General features: G+C 44.1%; 1 protein-coding gene and 1 long non-coding RNA gene across 4 annotated transcripts in view; one reads left to right on the top strand and one right to left on the bottom strand.

Moving 5' to 3' along the window:
- Window positions 1–1,483, top strand: part of LOC146060161 (uncharacterized) — a 42,667-nt gene extending 41,184 nt beyond the window's left edge. Inside the window, exon 3 of the long non-coding RNA XR_014470383.1 lies at window positions 369–1,483. This is a non-coding gene — a long non-coding RNA (uncharacterized LOC146060161). The remainder of the gene's footprint in view (window positions 1–368) is intronic.
- IP6K3 (inositol hexakisphosphate kinase 3) overlaps window positions 869–19,116 on the bottom strand; it is a 211,538-nt gene continuing 193,290 nt past the window's right edge. For all 3 annotated transcript variants that reach the window (XM_083173105.1, XM_083173104.1, XM_083173106.1), the window contains one exon: window positions 869–1,890. In XM_083173105.1, coding sequence (XP_083029231.1) covers window positions 1,438–1,890 — 453 coding nt within the window. In that variant the 3' untranslated portion in view covers window positions 869–1,437. The remainder of the gene's footprint in view (window positions 1,891–19,116) is intronic.

The following is a 19,116-nucleotide window of genomic DNA, read 5'->3' on the forward strand; positions in this document are numbered from 1 at the left end:
TCAGAATAGACTGGAAATGAGTGGAAATGAATGTTATTAAGGTTAATAATATTGTAGGAGCAAAATGCTTTTTTAAAATAAAATCAGAACCCAAAATCCAAAACCTTGAGTGGGTGTTTTGGCAAAATCTATTAGAACCTAAAACCTGAAGGTAATCAGAACCCAAATCCCAAAACGCGAAAAGTGGCCGGTGCACACTCCTAGCAGAAACTCAAACTGCCCTCTGTTACAGACAAATATTAGAAACTTTGACTCACCAGTCCAGAGAGCATGCTGCCATTTTTATTGCTCCCAAGTTCCTATGTTTTTGTGCATAGTTGAGTTGCTTGACCCTGTTTCTACATTGAAGGTATTGTTTTTTTTGGCAGCAATTCTTCCATGAAGACCACTTCTGGATATACATCAGTAGATGGGTGTACCTGGGGTCCCACTGGTGTCTGCCACTGGTTCTGAGCTGATAGCACTGATGTGCTTATTCTTATTATGAAGGGAAGTAAGCATGATGTGTCTTTCATCTGATGTATGGTGGCTGACCACTGCACCTACAGTCCTCAACATTGTCTATTTCTTTTTGCATCTTCAAAATAGCTTGAACAGCACAGCTTGAAATCCCAGTAAAGTCTTACTTTGGTGCATGCTCTGTGATACTGTACAAATGTGATTTTTACCACAATTTGCATCTTATCACGTTGGCGATTCCAGTGTGAATTTAGATGTTTTTTGTACTTAAAATTGCAAAGGTCGAGATATTTCATCCCATTAAATGTCACCCATAGTATTCAATACATATCAAATGGGTTGAATTTTAGTTATATGAATCTCTACTAGTTTAAATTTAAAACAAAATCATAGGTTATATGTACTCAGTTTTATTGATCTGCAAGAACAATCATTATACGGATATAATAGAATATAAATACAGGTAGGAAATGTTTAATATGATCATTTGTAGTATACAGTGTGCTCTATGCTATCTCATGGTAGTGTCCAAATAACTGAAGCTTGTTATCTATCTTGAAGAAAATAAAAACATGCAGCAGATTAAAAAAAAAACTCTTTCATTTACTTATTGGTCAGTATGGAACAGTTCAAACGATAGAAAAATATTTGACGTAGACTTTTCACACCTCACTAGGAAATAGGTATATTATAATGATAAACTAAAATACAAATCATTTTACACCTTCCTATCAATGAATATTCTGTTCTGTAGATGATGCCTTTTTTATTGCTTCTCAATTTTTTGTTAACAATTTTTTAAACATTTGTAAACAAGCTGCAAAATTGCTAACACAGAAGAAAGTAATGTTTATCGAAATGACCCAGACAACATTGTTTTTATTATGCAAGTGTTTGAATATTTACTGTAAGAGATTATGCTTCAATGTCGTCATCACTGTCTTGTTCCATTGAAAGCTGATGATCCCATCAATCATGCTATTGCTTTTCACTGTCTCGTATACCACGAAGTATCTTCACAAGACTTTCAAGGCCAAAAATGTATCCATGGTCCGGCCCCTTGTGGACTGTCAAACTGTTTCTAGAGTCTGTAAAAGTGGTGTGAGCAAAGTCAATCATTCTCACATCTACCTTATCATGGCTGGTACCTTGACAGGCTGATGATATTCCCATATTCTGTAAACAGAAATCTGTGTCTTCTCCTTCATAGACTATAAGAAGTGAACTTGAGTAGAATCGGTATGATCCTTTAGTTTCCAGCACTGACTTAAGGGATTTTAGCTGAAAAATAATGGGATCCAAAAGCTCAGACCTGAAACGATATCCATTGTGCAGGTATGTATACAGAGCTTGACGGAAACCTTCAATGGACAACCTCCTTCCATTGTATTTATCTCTGCAGAGGAACTGCCCACTGTCTGCTTGGTAGACCTAAAGATGAAAATGTAAGTGGAGCACTTTATTCAATTATTGATAGTTTCCCATTACAACTTAAAACCATTAAGTAAATGTGAATTACTACTAATGTTTCAGTCGTGATTTTGTTATATATTTTTAGATCTAATCTTCAGATAACATTAATAAACAGAACTATTCACATTATAATCATAGAACATATTGTGACATATATTTGGCCCCTCCCATGTGCTGCACATGCACAGGTCTCCGGAACTTAGGGCCTTATTCTAGTTCACTCTGTCTGACAAAATCCTTCTTAGATGGACAAAACCATGTGCACTGCAGGGGGGAAGATGTAAAATGTCCAGAGCGAGTTAGATTTGGGTGAGTTATTTTGTTTCTGTGCAGGGTAAATACTGGCTGCTTTATTTTTAAACTGCAATATAGATCTCACTTTGAAGTAAAACCCCCACCCAAATCTAATTCTCTCTGCACAAGTAACATCTGCCCCACCTGCAGTGCACATGGTTTTGTCCATCTAAGAAGGATTTTGTCAGAAAGAGTGAACTAGAATAAGGCCCTTAGTGCCCGTGCTGCAATCCATAGCGCCAGTGCTAATGCGTATATGCGTATCCAGTCATATTTGCAGCTGTGCAACCAGTGCTGGGCCTATGGAGAGCTTATCACACCATGAACCCATTACGGATAAACCAATGGTACCCCACACCCTGCACCCACTGTATATATACGGTACTGAGATATATAGTTAATATAGTTTTAAAGAGACTCAATTATATATATATATATGCATACACTGAAGTTGACTTATGCTTGACACAGACTGAAGTAGCATAAAGAGATGGCAATGTTACAGTCCTAGAGTAAATAATCTTTTACATGGTAAATGGTTTTGGCGGTTGGATTTCCTGAACTACACAAGTTAATATAGAGCTCAAGACTGGCTTTGAGACCTGTGACATACAGCAGATTCTGAATAGAGAATTTCCACATTTCTGTGCATTTTGGAGCGATATCCATTTATAATCAGAAAACTGTTAAGAACTCTGTTTTCTGTATACCCTGTGAACTTGGTGGTTACAAATATCCACCCCATTTCAGTTCACCACTGCTAATATTGAAGATTTGCTTTGTACAAACTTTCCCCTGATGAAGTTCTAAAGGATGAAACGTATAGGGATAAGGAGTTTTCTATATGTGGCACATCTTGAACTAAACAGTTGTATGTTGGAGTTATTAATGGAAATGCATATCTGAAGAACCCAATGCACTATATTTGGAATGTTCTTGAATAATCCTATTTCATTTTATAATTGACTTTATATTGTATGTTCTTTCATATATATATATATATATATATATATATATATATATATATATATATATATATATATATGGGATGCGGTCATTTGGTCGAATGCATTATGGTCGAATGTCATTACATCGAATCCATTAGGTCGAATTGCTAAAAGGTCGACATGATTCTAGGTCGACATGGGAAAAGGTCGAAATGATTCTAGGTCGAAATGTCATTAGTTCGACAGGTCATTAAGTCGACAAGGTCATTAGTTCGACATTGTCTAGGTCGACATTCACAAAGTCGACATGGGGTTTTTCACTGTTTTTTGAGCCGACATGTGCTGACAGGCGGTATTTCATGCCCTACCATCCACTAGGGCGTGGTGGGAGAATAAAATAGTGTGCCGAGCGCAGCGAGGCACCGTGCCCGACGCATTGCGAGCGCAGCGAGCGATGCGAGGGGATGCAGTGCACTTTAAACTGTGTCCATGTCGACTGTGTTGACATTCAGGTAAAAAAACAGTGAAAAACCCCATGTCGACTTTGTGAATGTCGACCTAGACAATGTCGAACTAATGACCTTGTCGACCTAATGACCTGTCGAACTAATGACCTTTCGACCTAGAATCATTTCGACCTTTTCCCATGTCGACCTAGAATCATGTCGACCTTTTAGCAATTCGACCTAATGGATTCGATGTAATGACATTCGACCATAATGCATTCGACCAAACGATCCCAACCCATATATATATATATATATATATATATATATATATCTGAATAAGTTGGTTTTTGAATAAAAAAACCCATGAAAAATGCATGTCGACCTTATTCAGGTGTCGAACCATGGCTTGTTCACCACCTAATGCTTGTTGACCTAGACACTGGACCTAACAAATGCATACCTATTATATTGTATTATTCATAAAATGCAAACTTGAAACAATGGTTTTAACTGCCCCCCCCCATAATGGGGTCACTCACTCACCCACTCACTCACTCACACAACCGCGATGTGCTTTCTATTATTAATTGTATGATACAGAAGTATTTACATCCTCATAATACACAAGATACAATTTGTGAGAGAATCCTCATTTTCCGCTATACTCTGTATTCAGTGAAAGCTACGGATTACATTACTATTGTTACAAAATTACAGTATATGTGAACAACACTTACAGCTATGTTCCATTTACTATTCTTCTCACAACACTCTCAGCATCAGGCCTCTAGCTGTCAATGAATACTCTCAAAAGACACAACTGTGTGACAGCTAGCAACTTTCTTATATTCTCTAGTGTTTTATATGGTTACTACTATATTGAAGCTGTCTCCAGCTTTGCCTTAGTGCACTCCTTCACTCTGTCCCCCACAGTGTGGGAGCCATTGGCGGGAAACTAGGACATGTATCAGTAGCAGCAGACATGTGGAGTCTTATATAAATCACTGTCCGGGCCTTTCTACAGGACCTCAGCCCAGACTCTGCCCCATGAACCTATATATCAATGTACAGTATTACCGTTTGTCCTGAGACTGACATACTGTACTCCTACTGCTCCTGACAGTCGCAGGACAGACCTTAACACTATGCAATTCCTTATGTCATTTGTTGAATACTTATAGCCTTATAGTTATTTTATATATTTACATATAGTTTTGTCATTTGACATTTGCAGCATTTATATCATTAACCATTTAGGTTAAGAGCAAAAAAAAAAAATCTGAATTCCATAATGAAAATGCAGTTAATTATATGAAAATATTTCTGATATTAAGCAACATGCATGAAATTTGTCTTTGTGGGCATTTAGTATTTTCTGGGAGTGTCCAAATCATAATGCTTTTATTTTAAACTCTCATGAATAATTTAAGCCATGAATGTTGTTTAATAGCTTATGAAATAAAAGGAAAGACTGTATTACATGGACCATATTCATACCATCCAACTGCCACAATTTCAGCACAACCTGTTTTCATGGCCTGTCCCAATATGCAACCCATGGTCCACAGTGTCCCACAGAAGGCTGGAAGACAATTTGTGCAATGCTGTCCTAGCTGCAGCGTGTACAGAGCAGCAGTGGATGGACACTACATGCATATCAAAAGGCCTGTATTCAGTGCCTGGAATAATCTGGGGTTAGCCCAGCCTCAGATGTAGCTGCTCTGTCATGATAAGCTCACAAAACAGTGCACAACAAGGGGCATGGCCTATTGGTCACAAGGCCATGCCCCCTCCTAACAAGGCACTCCATTGCGGAATACGTGTCCCCTACAGAGACGGATTTAAACCTCATGGGGCATTACGGAAGATATAAAAAAAGGTATTTCTAGAAACCAGCGCTAAGAGGATGTGCAGCTAGGGTGATAAATGAAAATGGTGTTTGTCAATCACCATAGGAAATATTGTATAGAGAAAACTCATTCAAAACCCCATAAGCGCTACCTCAGATTAAGGATTTAACATGGAATAATATACATAACTTAAAATTGAACAAATAGCTGTTGTTCCATGAGGGTCATCCTCAAATCATCTGTAAAATAATACCAAAAAAAATCCACATTTGGAGTAATTTTTGGAGATAAGAAGACAACAATTGGTGCAATATTTCTCAGGAAGATGACAAAACAATTTATTCAACAAGATGCAGTCACAAACATATGATGTATAGAGCACACTTTATAATTTCCCAAGGCAATCACAGCTGGGCACTTCGTTCAATAATCTCATCAATGTGGTATGTGTTTAATGTGTTTAATGTGTAAAACGGTTAAGCGCTCTGGAAGTAAAATTACTAATTTTGTGGTTAATGGACATACTTACCCTATCAAAGATTTTATTACATGTAACTCCAGGAATATTGTTTATTTCATTGAATGTTCATGCCATTTGTTTTATGTAGGGAAAACAAGTAGAAATGCCAAAACTCGATGGGCCGAACACATTTACAATATCAGAAAAGGTGTCGACACACATTCTGTGTCGGCACATTTTAAGGCCATTCACAACAAAAAGGAGTGCTCTATAATAAACTTTTCTGGGATCCAACAAATACTGCCAAAGACTAGAAGTAGAAATTTAGAAAAGAGATTATCCCAAGCAGAGATGAAATGGATATATGAGCTTAAATCACTTATCCCCAATGGCCTTAATAATGATTTTGAGTTAAAATGTTTTTTAACCTAAATTATTCATTCCTACAGCTCTTTTCCGTTACTGTTTTTATCTATGTACTTTTGTTATGATATTTATTCTTTAAACAAATTTCGGTACTTATGTAGTATCTGGGCTGCCGATTTTTTGATTGTATGCCTTAAGTTAAGGCATACAATCAGATGCGATGCGATGCGATATCGCATCGCATCGCATACGATGCGATGCGATGCGATGACCCGATTTTTCCATAGGATTCAATGTTAAAATGGACTGAGTCCATTTTAACATGGAATTCAATGGGAAAAAGGGGTCCTTTTCATACCCCTACTATCCAAGTGGGCATGGAGTTGGATATAAACCTGTGGCGAGCGTAGCGAGCCACCGAGCCCGAAGCGTGGCGAGCGAAGCGAGCCCCGCGAGGGGACGGTATTCTGTGTCCCCTCGCGGGGCTCGCTACGCTCGCCACGCTTCGGGCTCGGTGGCTCGCTACGCTCGCCACAGGTTTATATCCAACTCCATGCCCACTTGGATAGTAGGGGTATGAAAAGGACCCCTTTTTCCCATTGAATTCCATGTTAAAATGGACTCAGTCCATTTTAACATTGAATCCTATGGAAAAATCGGGTCCATCGCATCGCATCGCATCGCATGCGATTTGGTCGGGTGCGATGCGATGCGATGGACCCGATTTCAAAATCGGCAGCCCAGTTACTACATAAGTACCCAAATTTCTACATCTTTGCCTATTTTGCACATTTTTTAGAAACACTCCCCCAGACAGATGGACATGTATCGTTATGTTGACACATTTGTATGTTCCAAGCGGTGGAACGCAAATTCTTCTGTGAGTATGTAGAAAAAACCCAGACCGGATATCTCTGTTGACACGCAAATGACACGCAGATGCGGATTCCGGATATGGGAAATTATGTACTTCCGCTTCCGGAACACGGCATCCATAGTCGCGGTGGAACTGTTTGCCGTGGGAAACCTGCCAAGTCTTCAAACTAAATATTGCAATTTTATGTCAGGAGGTATAAATATATGCTTTGGTGGACTATACACACACTTCTGAAGAAGGACACCATTGTCCGAATTGCCTTTATCCTTTGATAAAGCCGCTGAGACGGCGAAATGCGTCAGATGTTTGCCCATACCCAGTTTTATTGGACTGTTCCAGACCAGCCTTGGACCCTTTTCTTCTTGGACCTCTTTGCCGCACTTTGTACATTGCCCATCACCTGGAAGGATTCCAAACAACATTTTCTGGATATGCAAGCTCTGGGTGACTCCCCGACTCTGGAAGGTGACTCGGCCCAAACTGCAACTCGGGCCTTGAGTCCTAGGGAGTAACATCACACACCACAGCCTTCTATCTACAGGTGAATGGTAATCCAAAACCTTTGTATGCATTTGCACTTTATGGTCCTGACCCCAGGCACAATAGGAATGGAAAGTCCTCACATTTCATTTTAAATCCCCCAAAAAGGCCAGCTGCAATTTGTACCGGTTTAAATATATTTCTTATTGGTCATGTCATTCAATAAAATGTATTGTTTTTAAATTGTACAATCAGTGCAATCCTTACCACACACCATGGTTTAGCCAGCACTGCGTCCCCCCTTTTTTTCTGTTTTGCATAGTTCGGGTCTGACAAACCCAACATCCACCAGCAGCTGCTAGTGAACCAACACAGGTCACAGCGCCACCTTCCCCCCTTCCTTCCTTGTGGAGGAATACAGCCTTTCTATTGTCCGAAACGCGTTAAGTGTGTGAAGGTCCCAGTTGGAGATTCTGTTTGGCGATCCCTCTACCTGGATATCTGGCCCCTCGAGCTGGTACTTGGTCTCCAGTCATCTCCCTCCACTCCAGCGTTAGTGAGAAACCAGGTCTTGAGCAATTGCCCAGCAGTGATTGCCTTTTGGACATTTCTTATGCTTTTAATATTCGATTCTATGTGAGTGCATTTTTTTAAATAAATCTTTATTGCAATCCGAACGTATTGCACCAATTGTCTCTCCACTTTTTGGTCTCCTTCACATCCTAATAAAAACGAGGTTTGGATGCCTTGGAGATCATTTTGGTTTCAGAGAGTACCACACTTCATATGGAGATGAGATTATTGAATGAAGAGCCCAGCTGTGATTGCCTTGGGAAATTATAAAGTGTGCTCTATACATCATATGTTTGTGACTGCATCTTGTTGAATAAATTGTTTTGTCATCTTTCTGAGAAATATTGCACCAATTGTTGTCTTCTTATCTCCAAAAATTACTCCAAATGTGGATTTTTTTTGGGTATTATTTTACAGATGATTTGAGGACGACCCTCATGGAACAACAGCTATTTGTTCAATTTTAAGTTATGTATATTATTCCATGTTAAATCCTATGGTGCTGGTATATACATCTTAATCTGAGGTAGCGCTTATGGGGTTTTGAATGAGTTTTCTCTACGCATTATGGAAGATAACAGCTTGGACCCCCCCCTTTATTTCTATATAAAGATCCCTCCGGCTTTGCTGCGATGACCTCTTGCCATTCATGCCATACTCCAATGCGATTTCCAGGCTTCTCCAGCAGTACATCAGCAGACTTTGTGCTCACCCATCCCGGCCTCCACTACACTATTGCTGCACATCGCTGCTGAGTATGGCGGCCTTTCTGCACAAGGTGAACGCCGCCCACAACTATTGCTGAACCTGTGAGCATGGAGCTTGTGAGCCCTTTCAAGTGAGACTCATCAATGCACAACTCACCAGCATATACACTATGCTTTTTTCTCCAACCCTTGGAAGTGGGTGCAGATGCAGGTGAGCCTATATCTAAGGATTATAAGATACACAACTAAAAGGTACTGTTCTGTGTGTCTGCATACACGCTAATTGAAAGTTCTCGTTGCATTCAAGTCTTCACCAATGACTAACCCTTTAATCACTACTGGAAAGCCTTACAGCTACTTACATCAGCATTGGCTAAGTTACATATTGTAAATACTAATTCACTAACCAAAGGCAGCTTATTAATGACTGCACCTATTAATTATTTATTCTATAATAAGCAATCTTTTAAGAAACAGAATTATTGTACATTTGTATTGCCGTATATAATTAATATTTTCTTGCTTTTATTATATTTTTATGTGTTATTACTGTGTATATTTTAGATTTTTCATAAATAGGGCCAGATTCTCTATGCTTCAAAAGTGATAAAAAGGAGAGTGATAAAAAACCAGCCAATCAGCTCCTGCCTGAGATTTTTCAAACACAGTCTGTGACATGGCAGGTAGGAGCTGATTGGCTGGCTGTTTATCACTCTCCAATTTATCACTTTTGAAGCTTAGAGAATCTGGCCCACTATCTGCTATTTAGTATCACTGTATTTCATATTATATTATATAAATGAAATAAATAATAAATGATTATAAAAATATTTACTCTTAGGGCAGTATTCAATGAGGCTGATTCGCCATGTTCTACGGCGAATGTGTGCTATTTTCGTGCTCTAAGGTGAAAAACTGATTCCGCCTATTCAATATGCACTATTCGCTGATGGCGAACAGTGAATGATGGACAATTCGCTGTCTGATAGTCGCCGTAATTCGCTGTGATTTTTCAATGGGTTTTTCAATGTGATTCGCCGTGAGTGTATTCAATGATCAGATGGCGAATTGCTTTCTAATTGATTTTCGACGTGTGTCACCGTGTAGCAATCGCCATCTTTTTATGGTGAACTGGAACGTGAACTTTTAAAATAAAGTTTTAGTTTTTTTTAAATTGGTGTAAAAAAAAATCAGAAATTTTATTATGTGAAGGGGCACACTATTTTGCTTACAGCACATGAATATATTTTTAATTTTTAATTATTATTTTTTTTACACAAAGCAGGGGGCCGGGAGCCGAGAGCTGCTCATTACCTATTCATATATTCACTTCACACTGCTCCCGCTCATTACATATACATGAACGAGAGCAGTGCAGTGGCTCCCTACCCCTGTCCCCTGCCAGCTCTCGCGGGGGGCAGCTTCTGCTGCCTGTGTCCCCGGGAGCCCTGCTTCTGCCCCACAGTGTCCGGTTCAGGCAGGGAAGCTTCCATCTCCCTGCTTGCCGCCGTCCCCCAGCTCACTGTGGCGATTAAGAATCACCTGAACAGGATTCACTGCACATCGCGATAATTCTCATTGAATTCTGCCCTTTGAAAATAATGTCTTGCGTATTCCTGAGCAGCGTGAGAATTATATATAAACTAAGTAAGTACACCAGCGCAGAGTATGCTGTCTGTTTTTGTTCATCCTATTATATCTCCAGCTCTAGCAAGCGGAGATCTGCGGAGGAAATTAAGTCAGTTCAGACAGAATTTTATTTCCCAAGGGCAGAGAAGAGAATTCTCTACCCTTCGGCCACATGCGAGGGGATGTAATCTCATACGCATCCCCTCCCATGCTAGTGAGGGGATGCGGGCAGCGCGGGGGAGGAGGGCATTCGGTGGGGTAGCGCTGTTCTGTTTGTTAGGCTGACAGTATATTCAGCGTCACAAATGGGTCGGAGTCAGGCCCTAAGTGTTCATATTTGCTTACCATTTCCTACATTGATTGCAAAACAGCGCCACAGACTTGAGTTTGGTTTGGCTCTAGATCTAAAACCAAATTCACCCTACATCTCTGTTTGCACATGAAGTACCTACATTTCTGTTACAGTTCTAGCACTCAGACGATGGTAAATGTTCAAAACATTGTGCCCTTTGTCCATACTTTGCTCATGTCATCTTGTTGAAGGTCGACCAACGTGGTTTATCCATGACACCTTATCTGCCTTCTCTGCTGGTAAATTTGTGCCTTGGACAAGGATTCCTATCTGAAGGCCTTTTGGAGCATGGCAAGGGCCTCGGTACCCGATTTCCTGAGTTTTAACACAAAATTTATGGCATATTGGGCCAGATTCTCTAAACTTCCAAAGTGATAAAATGGAGAGTGATAAACAGCCAGCCAATCAGTTCCTGCCTGACATTTTTCAAACACAGTCTGTGACATGGCAGGTAGGAGCTGATTGGCTGGCTGTTTATCACTCTCCATGTTATCACTTTTGAAGCTTAGAGAATCTGGCCCATTGTTGCTTGAATGTACGCTCCATCTCAAACCTCGACCGAGGTAAAAAGGGACAGCTCGATCCATACACTGTAAAGGCTCACAGGCCACTGCAGCTGATGGAAACGTGTAGCTGAGGCACTTCTCCACCCATGCTTCCCTACAGCACCGCCATGCACCAGTTCTGCATGGTGTCTCATTACAGACCTTGTATTTATCACTTTCAAAACAAATTTTAGGCCTTTAGGGCCAGATGTATTAAAATTAAATGGGGGATTGCTGCAACGCTAGGGCAGAATTTGAACTTTTAACAATTTTAGTAAATAACCATCATGAATTTGTAGCAATTAATGAGATAAAATAATATTTTAGTCACTTCTTTTTTTCTGGGTATTATACTCTCATTAATTCAGTCATTAGTGTAATTTGAACTATGTTATTAAAAAATATAGAACAGCCACATAGCTTAAATAGAACTTCCTGCACCATTAATGACTTCTAGCATAAATATCAATATAATTTCTTGAAGCCCCAAGCGATCTCTGTATAATTAAATTCCCTAGTGCTAAGAGTGTTTAATTATACTTTGAAGCAATATTCACTCTAGCTGCATGGGCATGCAAGTTTTATTTATGTCTGAGCAGGGATAAAAACTGGTCCCATACCACCGAGCTCTAGATTACTGGACAGCATGACACCTGCTGGTAGTGGCATCACTTCTTTTGGTGGGTGTGATTAGGATGGAGCCGTAGATCCCCTTACACTTGTCCAACTTATTGTTCAACAAATTGGACCTGATTGACTCAAGAGCTATTCTATGTGCAGGAGGATCAATCTATTGCAATCTCTTGGTTATACCCAATGGCACGGGATTGTGCATTGTGTCCTACACAGTGCCAGATTAAGGTCTAAATGGGCCTGGAGCTGAAAATTATCAAGGGCCTATTATGCGCAATAATAGGGTTTGTGGCCAGCACCTAATAATGTGGGGGGCAGGACCAGTGTTTAGGTAGTCTGCTCATGGGTGTGTCTCTATTTGTGTAAATACTTTTAACTAATATATGCCTGGAAAAGGCAGGGGGCTGGCATAGGAAAAATGCAGGGAGATATATTGGCAAGTGCCCTCCAAAGGTGCAACCACAGAATGCCGAATGCCAATGTCCTAAAATACTTGCAGTGTGGTGGCACTCCAGTCATAAAAAAAATACTGAAAGCCAAAACTTGGTAGACAACATTTCAGCACCTTTTATGTGGTCACCTAAGTTTACCACACCATATACCCCTTATACAAATCGTGCAACACAATAGTAAGCCCCTTATACTGTACTTGCCTCTTACACATTATGCCACATGGAATGAGCCAAAATTCACACTATGGCACACGGATTGAGTCAAAATTCACGCTATGCCACACAGATTAAGGCAAAATTCACATTTTGCCACATGGATTGAGCCAAAATACACACTATACCAAACAAATTGAGCAATAATGCACAATATGCCTCATAAACAGGGGCATTGCGCGCCGATGGCGTGCATTAAAAATTTACACCATAATGCCCATTACATATTATGCCAAACAACATAATGCCTATTTAAAATTATGCTACATAAGTGCTGCTTACCTATATGTTCATTGCCAGGGGTTCAATGCTTATTGGCAGGGATTCCATGCTCATTGCCATGTGGGTGTCAGGAGCGCTCGCGCTCGACGGCAGGGGGAGGCTGTGTGGGCAGCGCACACAGCGCTTCCGCCCTGCTCCACCGAGCGTCTGGACGGGACTTCCGCCCGGCGGGGTGACGTCACCTCCGCCCGACGGAGTCCCGCGTCACGTGTTCCCCGGCGTCCTCCGGCAGCCGATCAGCGGTTGCCAGGCAACGGGGGACGCCAGGAGGGTTACGCTCGGCCACGCTACAGGCAGGGGGCTCGGCAGCACAAGGGGCGCTGATAGGCTGCACCATCCCTTTTAAGGGATGTGTGCAACCAAGATGGCGCCGGTTATAGCTTTGCAGCTTATATACCCGGTCGCTGGTAGTCCTGTTTTGCCTGGTCTCCAGTTCTCTTGTCCGTGCCTGAAGATTGCCTGGTTCCTGGTGTGCCTGGATTCTCTAGTCCTCTGGTCCCGTTTGGGTTTCCTGTTTCCATCTCATCCCGGGTCGGAGCCTGCGGGGATTCCACGGTTCTCATCTTTAGTGGGTCACGTAAGTGCTCTTTGGGAGCCCGGTGATATTTCTCTTTACATCTTTGGCCCGCCGTGGCCTTACCCCCCCGGGAGGTTATCCCATTGTTTCCTCTGCGTTCCTCCCTCCAGTTCTCTGTCTCCCCAGTGTCGTCAGGCAGGGGTTCCCCTCTTTTCCACCTTTCCCTGGTTTTGGGGAGTAGTTGTCGTATTCTGTGTTCCCCGTGTATTTGGTGTTTGCGACTGGGTCGCTCTGTCCCGTCCTTGGCCCGGTGCCGGTCAGTTAGGGTTTTTTTCCAGCTAGGCCCGTAAGTCAGTGTTTCCTCTTGTGTTACCCCCTGGTGGTCGTTTTCCCCTTGTCATTTCCTAACACCTGGCTGCATCGGGGTCTGAGCCGGCTTAACCAGCTCATTCGAACGCGGCGGCTACAGGCGAAGCCTAGCTCTCTGCAGGGGTTTACCACCTACCCGGGGGACTCAATAGAGTCAGAGTAGGTTTCGCTGTGGCCGTCCTAAACAGCGGTCCCAGCTGCTGGGCTCACGCCTATCTGTCCGTCTTCCGCAGTCGGGGAGGTCACGTGGTGTCTCGCCAGGCAACGTGACACCCCACTCAGTCCACTGCGTCACGGGGTGCTTCGCCAGGCACCGTGACATTATAACCGGCCATACAGGTTATATAAAAGTATTCTTATATAGCAACTTTAGGTTGGATTTCCGTTATGAATCCAACACAGCAGGCGTTTGCAGATCAGGTCCAGGGGTTAACCCAGATGGTGCGGGAGTTGTCCCTTAAGGTGAATTCCCAGGAACAGCTGGGTCGCTCCCTGGACTCTGGGCCCGCTAAGCCCAAGATGAATTTGCCTGATCGTTTTTCTGGTGATCGTAAGGCCTTCTTTAACTTCAAGGAGAGTTGTAAGTTATATTTTCGGATTAGACCCCAGTCTTCTGGTACCGAGTCCCAGCAGGTGGGGTTGGTTATGTCCTTGTTACAAGGCGATCCACAAACCTGGGCATTCGGTTTACCCGCTGATAGTCCCGCTCTGTCCTCAGTGGATAATTTCTTTAGCTCCTTAGGACTCCTTTACGATGATCCTGATCGGGAGGCCTCTGCAGAGACTCACCTGCGGGCTCTCAAGCAGGGTAGAAATCCAGCGGAGGTGTACTGCACCGAATTTCGGCGTTGGTCTAACGACTGTGGCTGGAATGACCCGGCTCTCAGGAGTCAGTTCCGTTACGGTCTGTCCGATGCCATCAAGGACAGCCTAATTCAATATCCGGTTCCCAACTCCTTGGATAAACTCATGGAGTTGGCGATCCGAATTGACCGCCGTCTCCGGGAGCGACGGTCAGAGCGGGGTGCACAAGCTAGGCCTCTTCCCTTTGTCTCGGCTGTTTCTGACGAGGACGAAGAGCCTATGCAAGTAGGAGCCACCCGTATTCCTGCCGAAGAGAGAGCTCGGCGGTTTAGTACGGGCCTGTGCCTATATTGCGGAGGGAAGGGTCACCTCCTGCGGAATTGTCCAGTGAAGCCAGTAAAAGCTCAGGCCAAGTGAATCAGGAGGAGGTTCACTTAGGCCTGCAGCTTTTCTCCTCCCAAAACTCGATTTTAGCTCCCTGTCAGGTTTCCTTTCTTGAAAAGGTCTTCTCTGGTACTGCCTTTCTTGATAGCGGGGCGGCCGGGAATTTTTTGGATGTTTCGATAGCCCGTGGGCTGGGTATTCCCTTTCTTAAGCTCGAAGGGCACATTACCCTTAGAGGGATTGACGGGAATATTCTTCCCAATGGGGCAGTTTGCTATCAGACCCCCCCGGTGGGTCTCACTGTCGGGCTCACTCATACTGAGGTCATTTCTTTTTTTCTCATTTCGTGTCCAGTGGTCCCCATTGTTTTAGGTCATCCTTGGTTGGTGAGACACAATCCAGTTATCGATTGGGAAGCGGGACAGATTGCCCGCTGGAGTCCTTTTTGTTCGGAGCATTGTATTCAGTTTTCTCTGTTGCAAGCCTCAGTATCAATTTCTTCGGTCCCTACCCCTTATAGGGATTTTGCGGATGTGTTCTCTAAAGGGGAGGCTGACAGTCTTCCCCCACATCGTTCTTATGACTGTGCTATTAATTTGATTCCCAATGCTCCGTTACCCAAGGGGAGATTATATTCCCTTTCCCTTCCCGAGACGAAGGCCATGGAGGACTATGTGCAGGAGAGTCTTCAGAAGGGATTTATCCGACCCTCTAAGTCCCCCCTTAGTGCGGGTTTCTTCTTTGTGGCCAGAAGGACGGATCCCTTAGACCCTGTATTGACTTTCGTGCTCTCAACAAGATTACTGTCAAGAACACGTACCCTCTTCCTTTGATTTCGGTCCTTTTTGATCAGCTACGTGCTGCCACCATCTTTACCAAGATTGATCTCAGAGGGGCTTATAATCTTATACGGATTAAAGAGGGAGACGAGTGGAAGACGGCGTTTAGTACTCAGACGGGGCATTACGAGTACTTAGTAATGCCCTTTGGCCTCTCCAATGCCCCCGCCGTTTTTCAAGATCTTATCAATGATGTCCTCCGTGAGTTTCTGGGTAGATTTGTGGTCGTCTACCTGGACGACATCTTGATTTTTTCTCAGGATTTGGAGGAGCACAGAAACCAGGTCAGACAAGTCTTGCAGAAACTGCGGGAGAATCGTTTGTTCGCCAAGTTGGAGAAGTGCGAGTTCGAGATGCCACAAGTTTCCTTCTTGGGATATATCATCTCTTCCCGAGGATTTCAGATGGATCCGAAGAAACTCCAAGCCATTTTGAACTGGGTTAGACCCACTAATCTGAAGGCCATCCAACGTTTTTTGGGCTTTGCCAATTATTATAGACGCTTTATTCGGTCATTTTCCTCTATTGTGGCTCCTCTTGTGGCATTGACGAAGAAAGGAGCGGACCCGGCTACATGGTCTCCTAAGGCGGTGCAAGCTTTTGAGACCTTGAAGAAAGCGTTCATGTCTGCCCCGGTTTTGAGACACCCAGATCCGGAACTCCCGTTCATTGTGGAGGTGGATGCCTCCGAGGTTGGGGCTGGAGCTGTTCTATCTCAACGGGACTCTGAATCTCTCGAATTGCATCCTTGTGCATATATGTCAAGGAAATTTTCTTCCGCCGAGCTCAATTACGATGTAGGCAATCGAGAGTTGCTGGCAGTGAAATGGGCCTTTGATGAATGGCGGCACTGGTTGGAGGGTGCGGTTCATCAGATCTTAGTTCTTACGGACCACAAGAATTTACAGTACATCGAGACTGCCAAGAGACTCAATGCTCGCCAAGCTCGTTGGGCGCTATTCTTTATGCGGTTTAACTTTGTTATCTCCTATAGACCGGGCTCTAAGAACATACAGGCGGACGCCCTTTCACGCTGTTTTCTTCCCGAACACGAGAGTAGGACCAGCAAAATTCCCATTTTGCCCTCTTCTTTTTTCCTTGTGGGGTTGAATCAGTCCTTGATGGATCTCATCCATCAGGCGCAGTCCCAAGCGCCAGTCCAGACGCCTGCGTCTCGATTATTCGTCCCCGAGACCTTGCGGCGCAAGGTATTGTCAGAGCTGCACGAGTCTAGAGTCGCTGGGCATCCTGGGGTGGCCAAGACATTTGATCTTCTCTCCCGGTCGGTTTGGTGGCCGGGGATGTCACGGGACACTAGAGAATTTGTTCTGTCTTGCCCGGTGTGTGCCCGATTTAAAGTCCCTAGAGCCCGGCCACTGGGGAGACTGCTACCTTTGCCCATTCCTTCCAGGCCTTGGTCACATCTGGCCATGGATTTTATAGTTGGTTTGCCTGTCTCTTCCCATTGTCAACTCATTTGGGTGGTCGTGGACAGATTTTCCAAAATGGCGCACTTTGTGGCTTTGAAACAGCTACCCTCGGCCAAAGAATTGGTGGAGTTGTTCCTTCAACATATTTTCAAACTCCACGGCTTACCCGCAGATATTGTGTCAGACCGTGGTCCACAGTTTGTGGCTCAGTTCTGGAGACTCTTTTGCGCCTCTCTTGGAATTAAGACCAGTCTCACGTCTGCTTTCCACCCACAGGCAAATGGACAGACGGAACGCCTGAACCAGTCATTAAAACAATATTTACGGTGTTTTGTGTCCAAATTACAGAATGATTGGGTGGGTCTTCTTCCTTTTGCGGAATTTGCGTATAATAACGCTTGCCATTCAGCTTCGAAGGCCTCACCTTTCTTCGTGGTGTATGGATATCATCCTCGAGCTAATGCTCTTGGACCGGAAACCCCTGTTCCTCCAGCCTCTGCGGCTGCTCGTTTAAGGGGAATTTGGAAGAGAACCCATGAGGCCCTTAAAGAGGCGGGCCTTAAGGTAAAGGTGTGCGCAGACAGATCCAGGCGGCCTTGCCGGTTTAAGGTGGGAGATTGGGTTTGGTTATCCACCCGTAACATCAAGCTTCACCAACCATCGGCGAGGTTAGGGCCGAAGTACATCGGCCCCTATCGGATTGTCAAGAGGGTGAATCCGGTGGCATTTCGTCTTCTGCTGCCTAAGTCCCGCAAGATCGCCAGCACCTTCCATGCATCCTTACTTAAACCAGTATTCTTTTCACGGAGGTTCCCACGTCCGATTCTTGCTAGGTCCTCTCCTGTGACCGTTCGGGGACAGCAAGAGTTTTGGGTTGAAAAGATACTGGACTCCAAGATCTCCAGAGGTTCTCTTCAGTTTCTTGTTCACTGGAGGGGTTTTGGTCCGGAGGAGAGATCATGGGTCTTGGATGAAGATCTGCATGCTCCCAATCTTAAGAGAATTTTCTTTAGGGAGTTTCCTGGCAAACCCGGTGGTAGGGGTTTGTTGACCCCTCCTCAAGGGGGGGGTACTGTCAGGAGCGCTCACGCTCGACGGCAGGGGGAGGCTGTGTGGGCAGCGCACACAGCGCTTCCGCCCTGCTCCACCGAGCGTCTGGACGGGACTTCCGCCCGGCGGGGTGACGTCACCTCCGCCCGACGGAGTCCCGCGTCCCGGGAGGGTTACGCTCGGCCACGCTACAGGCAGGGGGCTCGGCAGCACAAGGGGCGCTGATAGGCTGCACCATCCCTTTTAAGGGATGTGTGCAACCAAGATGGCGCCGGTTATAGCTTTGCAGCTTATATACCCGGTCGCTGGTAGTCCTGTTTTGCCTGGTCTCCAGTTCTCTTGTCCGTGCCTGAAGATTGCCTGGTTCCTGGTGTGCCTGGATTCTCTAGTCCTCTGGTCCCGTTTGGGTTTCCTGTTTCCATCTCATCCCGGGTCGGAGCCTGCGGGGATTCCACGGTTCTCATCTTTAGTGGGTCACGTAAGTGCTCTTTGGGAGCCCGGTGATATTTCTCTTTACATCTTTGGCCCGCCGTGGCCTTACCCCCCGGGAGGTTATCCCATTGTTTCCTCTGCGTTCCTCCCTCCAGTTCTCTGTCTCCCCAGTGTCGTCAGGCAGGGGTTCCCCTCTTTTCCACCTTTCCCTGGTTTTGGGGAGTAGTTGTCGTATTCTGTGTTCCCCGTG

The sequence above is a fragment of the Crinia signifera genome, chromosome 2 (genome assembly GCF_055691185.1).
Source record: "Crinia signifera chromosome 2, ASM5569118v1, whole genome shotgun sequence".
Lineage (NCBI taxonomy): Eukaryota > Metazoa > Chordata > Amphibia > Anura > Myobatrachidae > Crinia > Crinia signifera.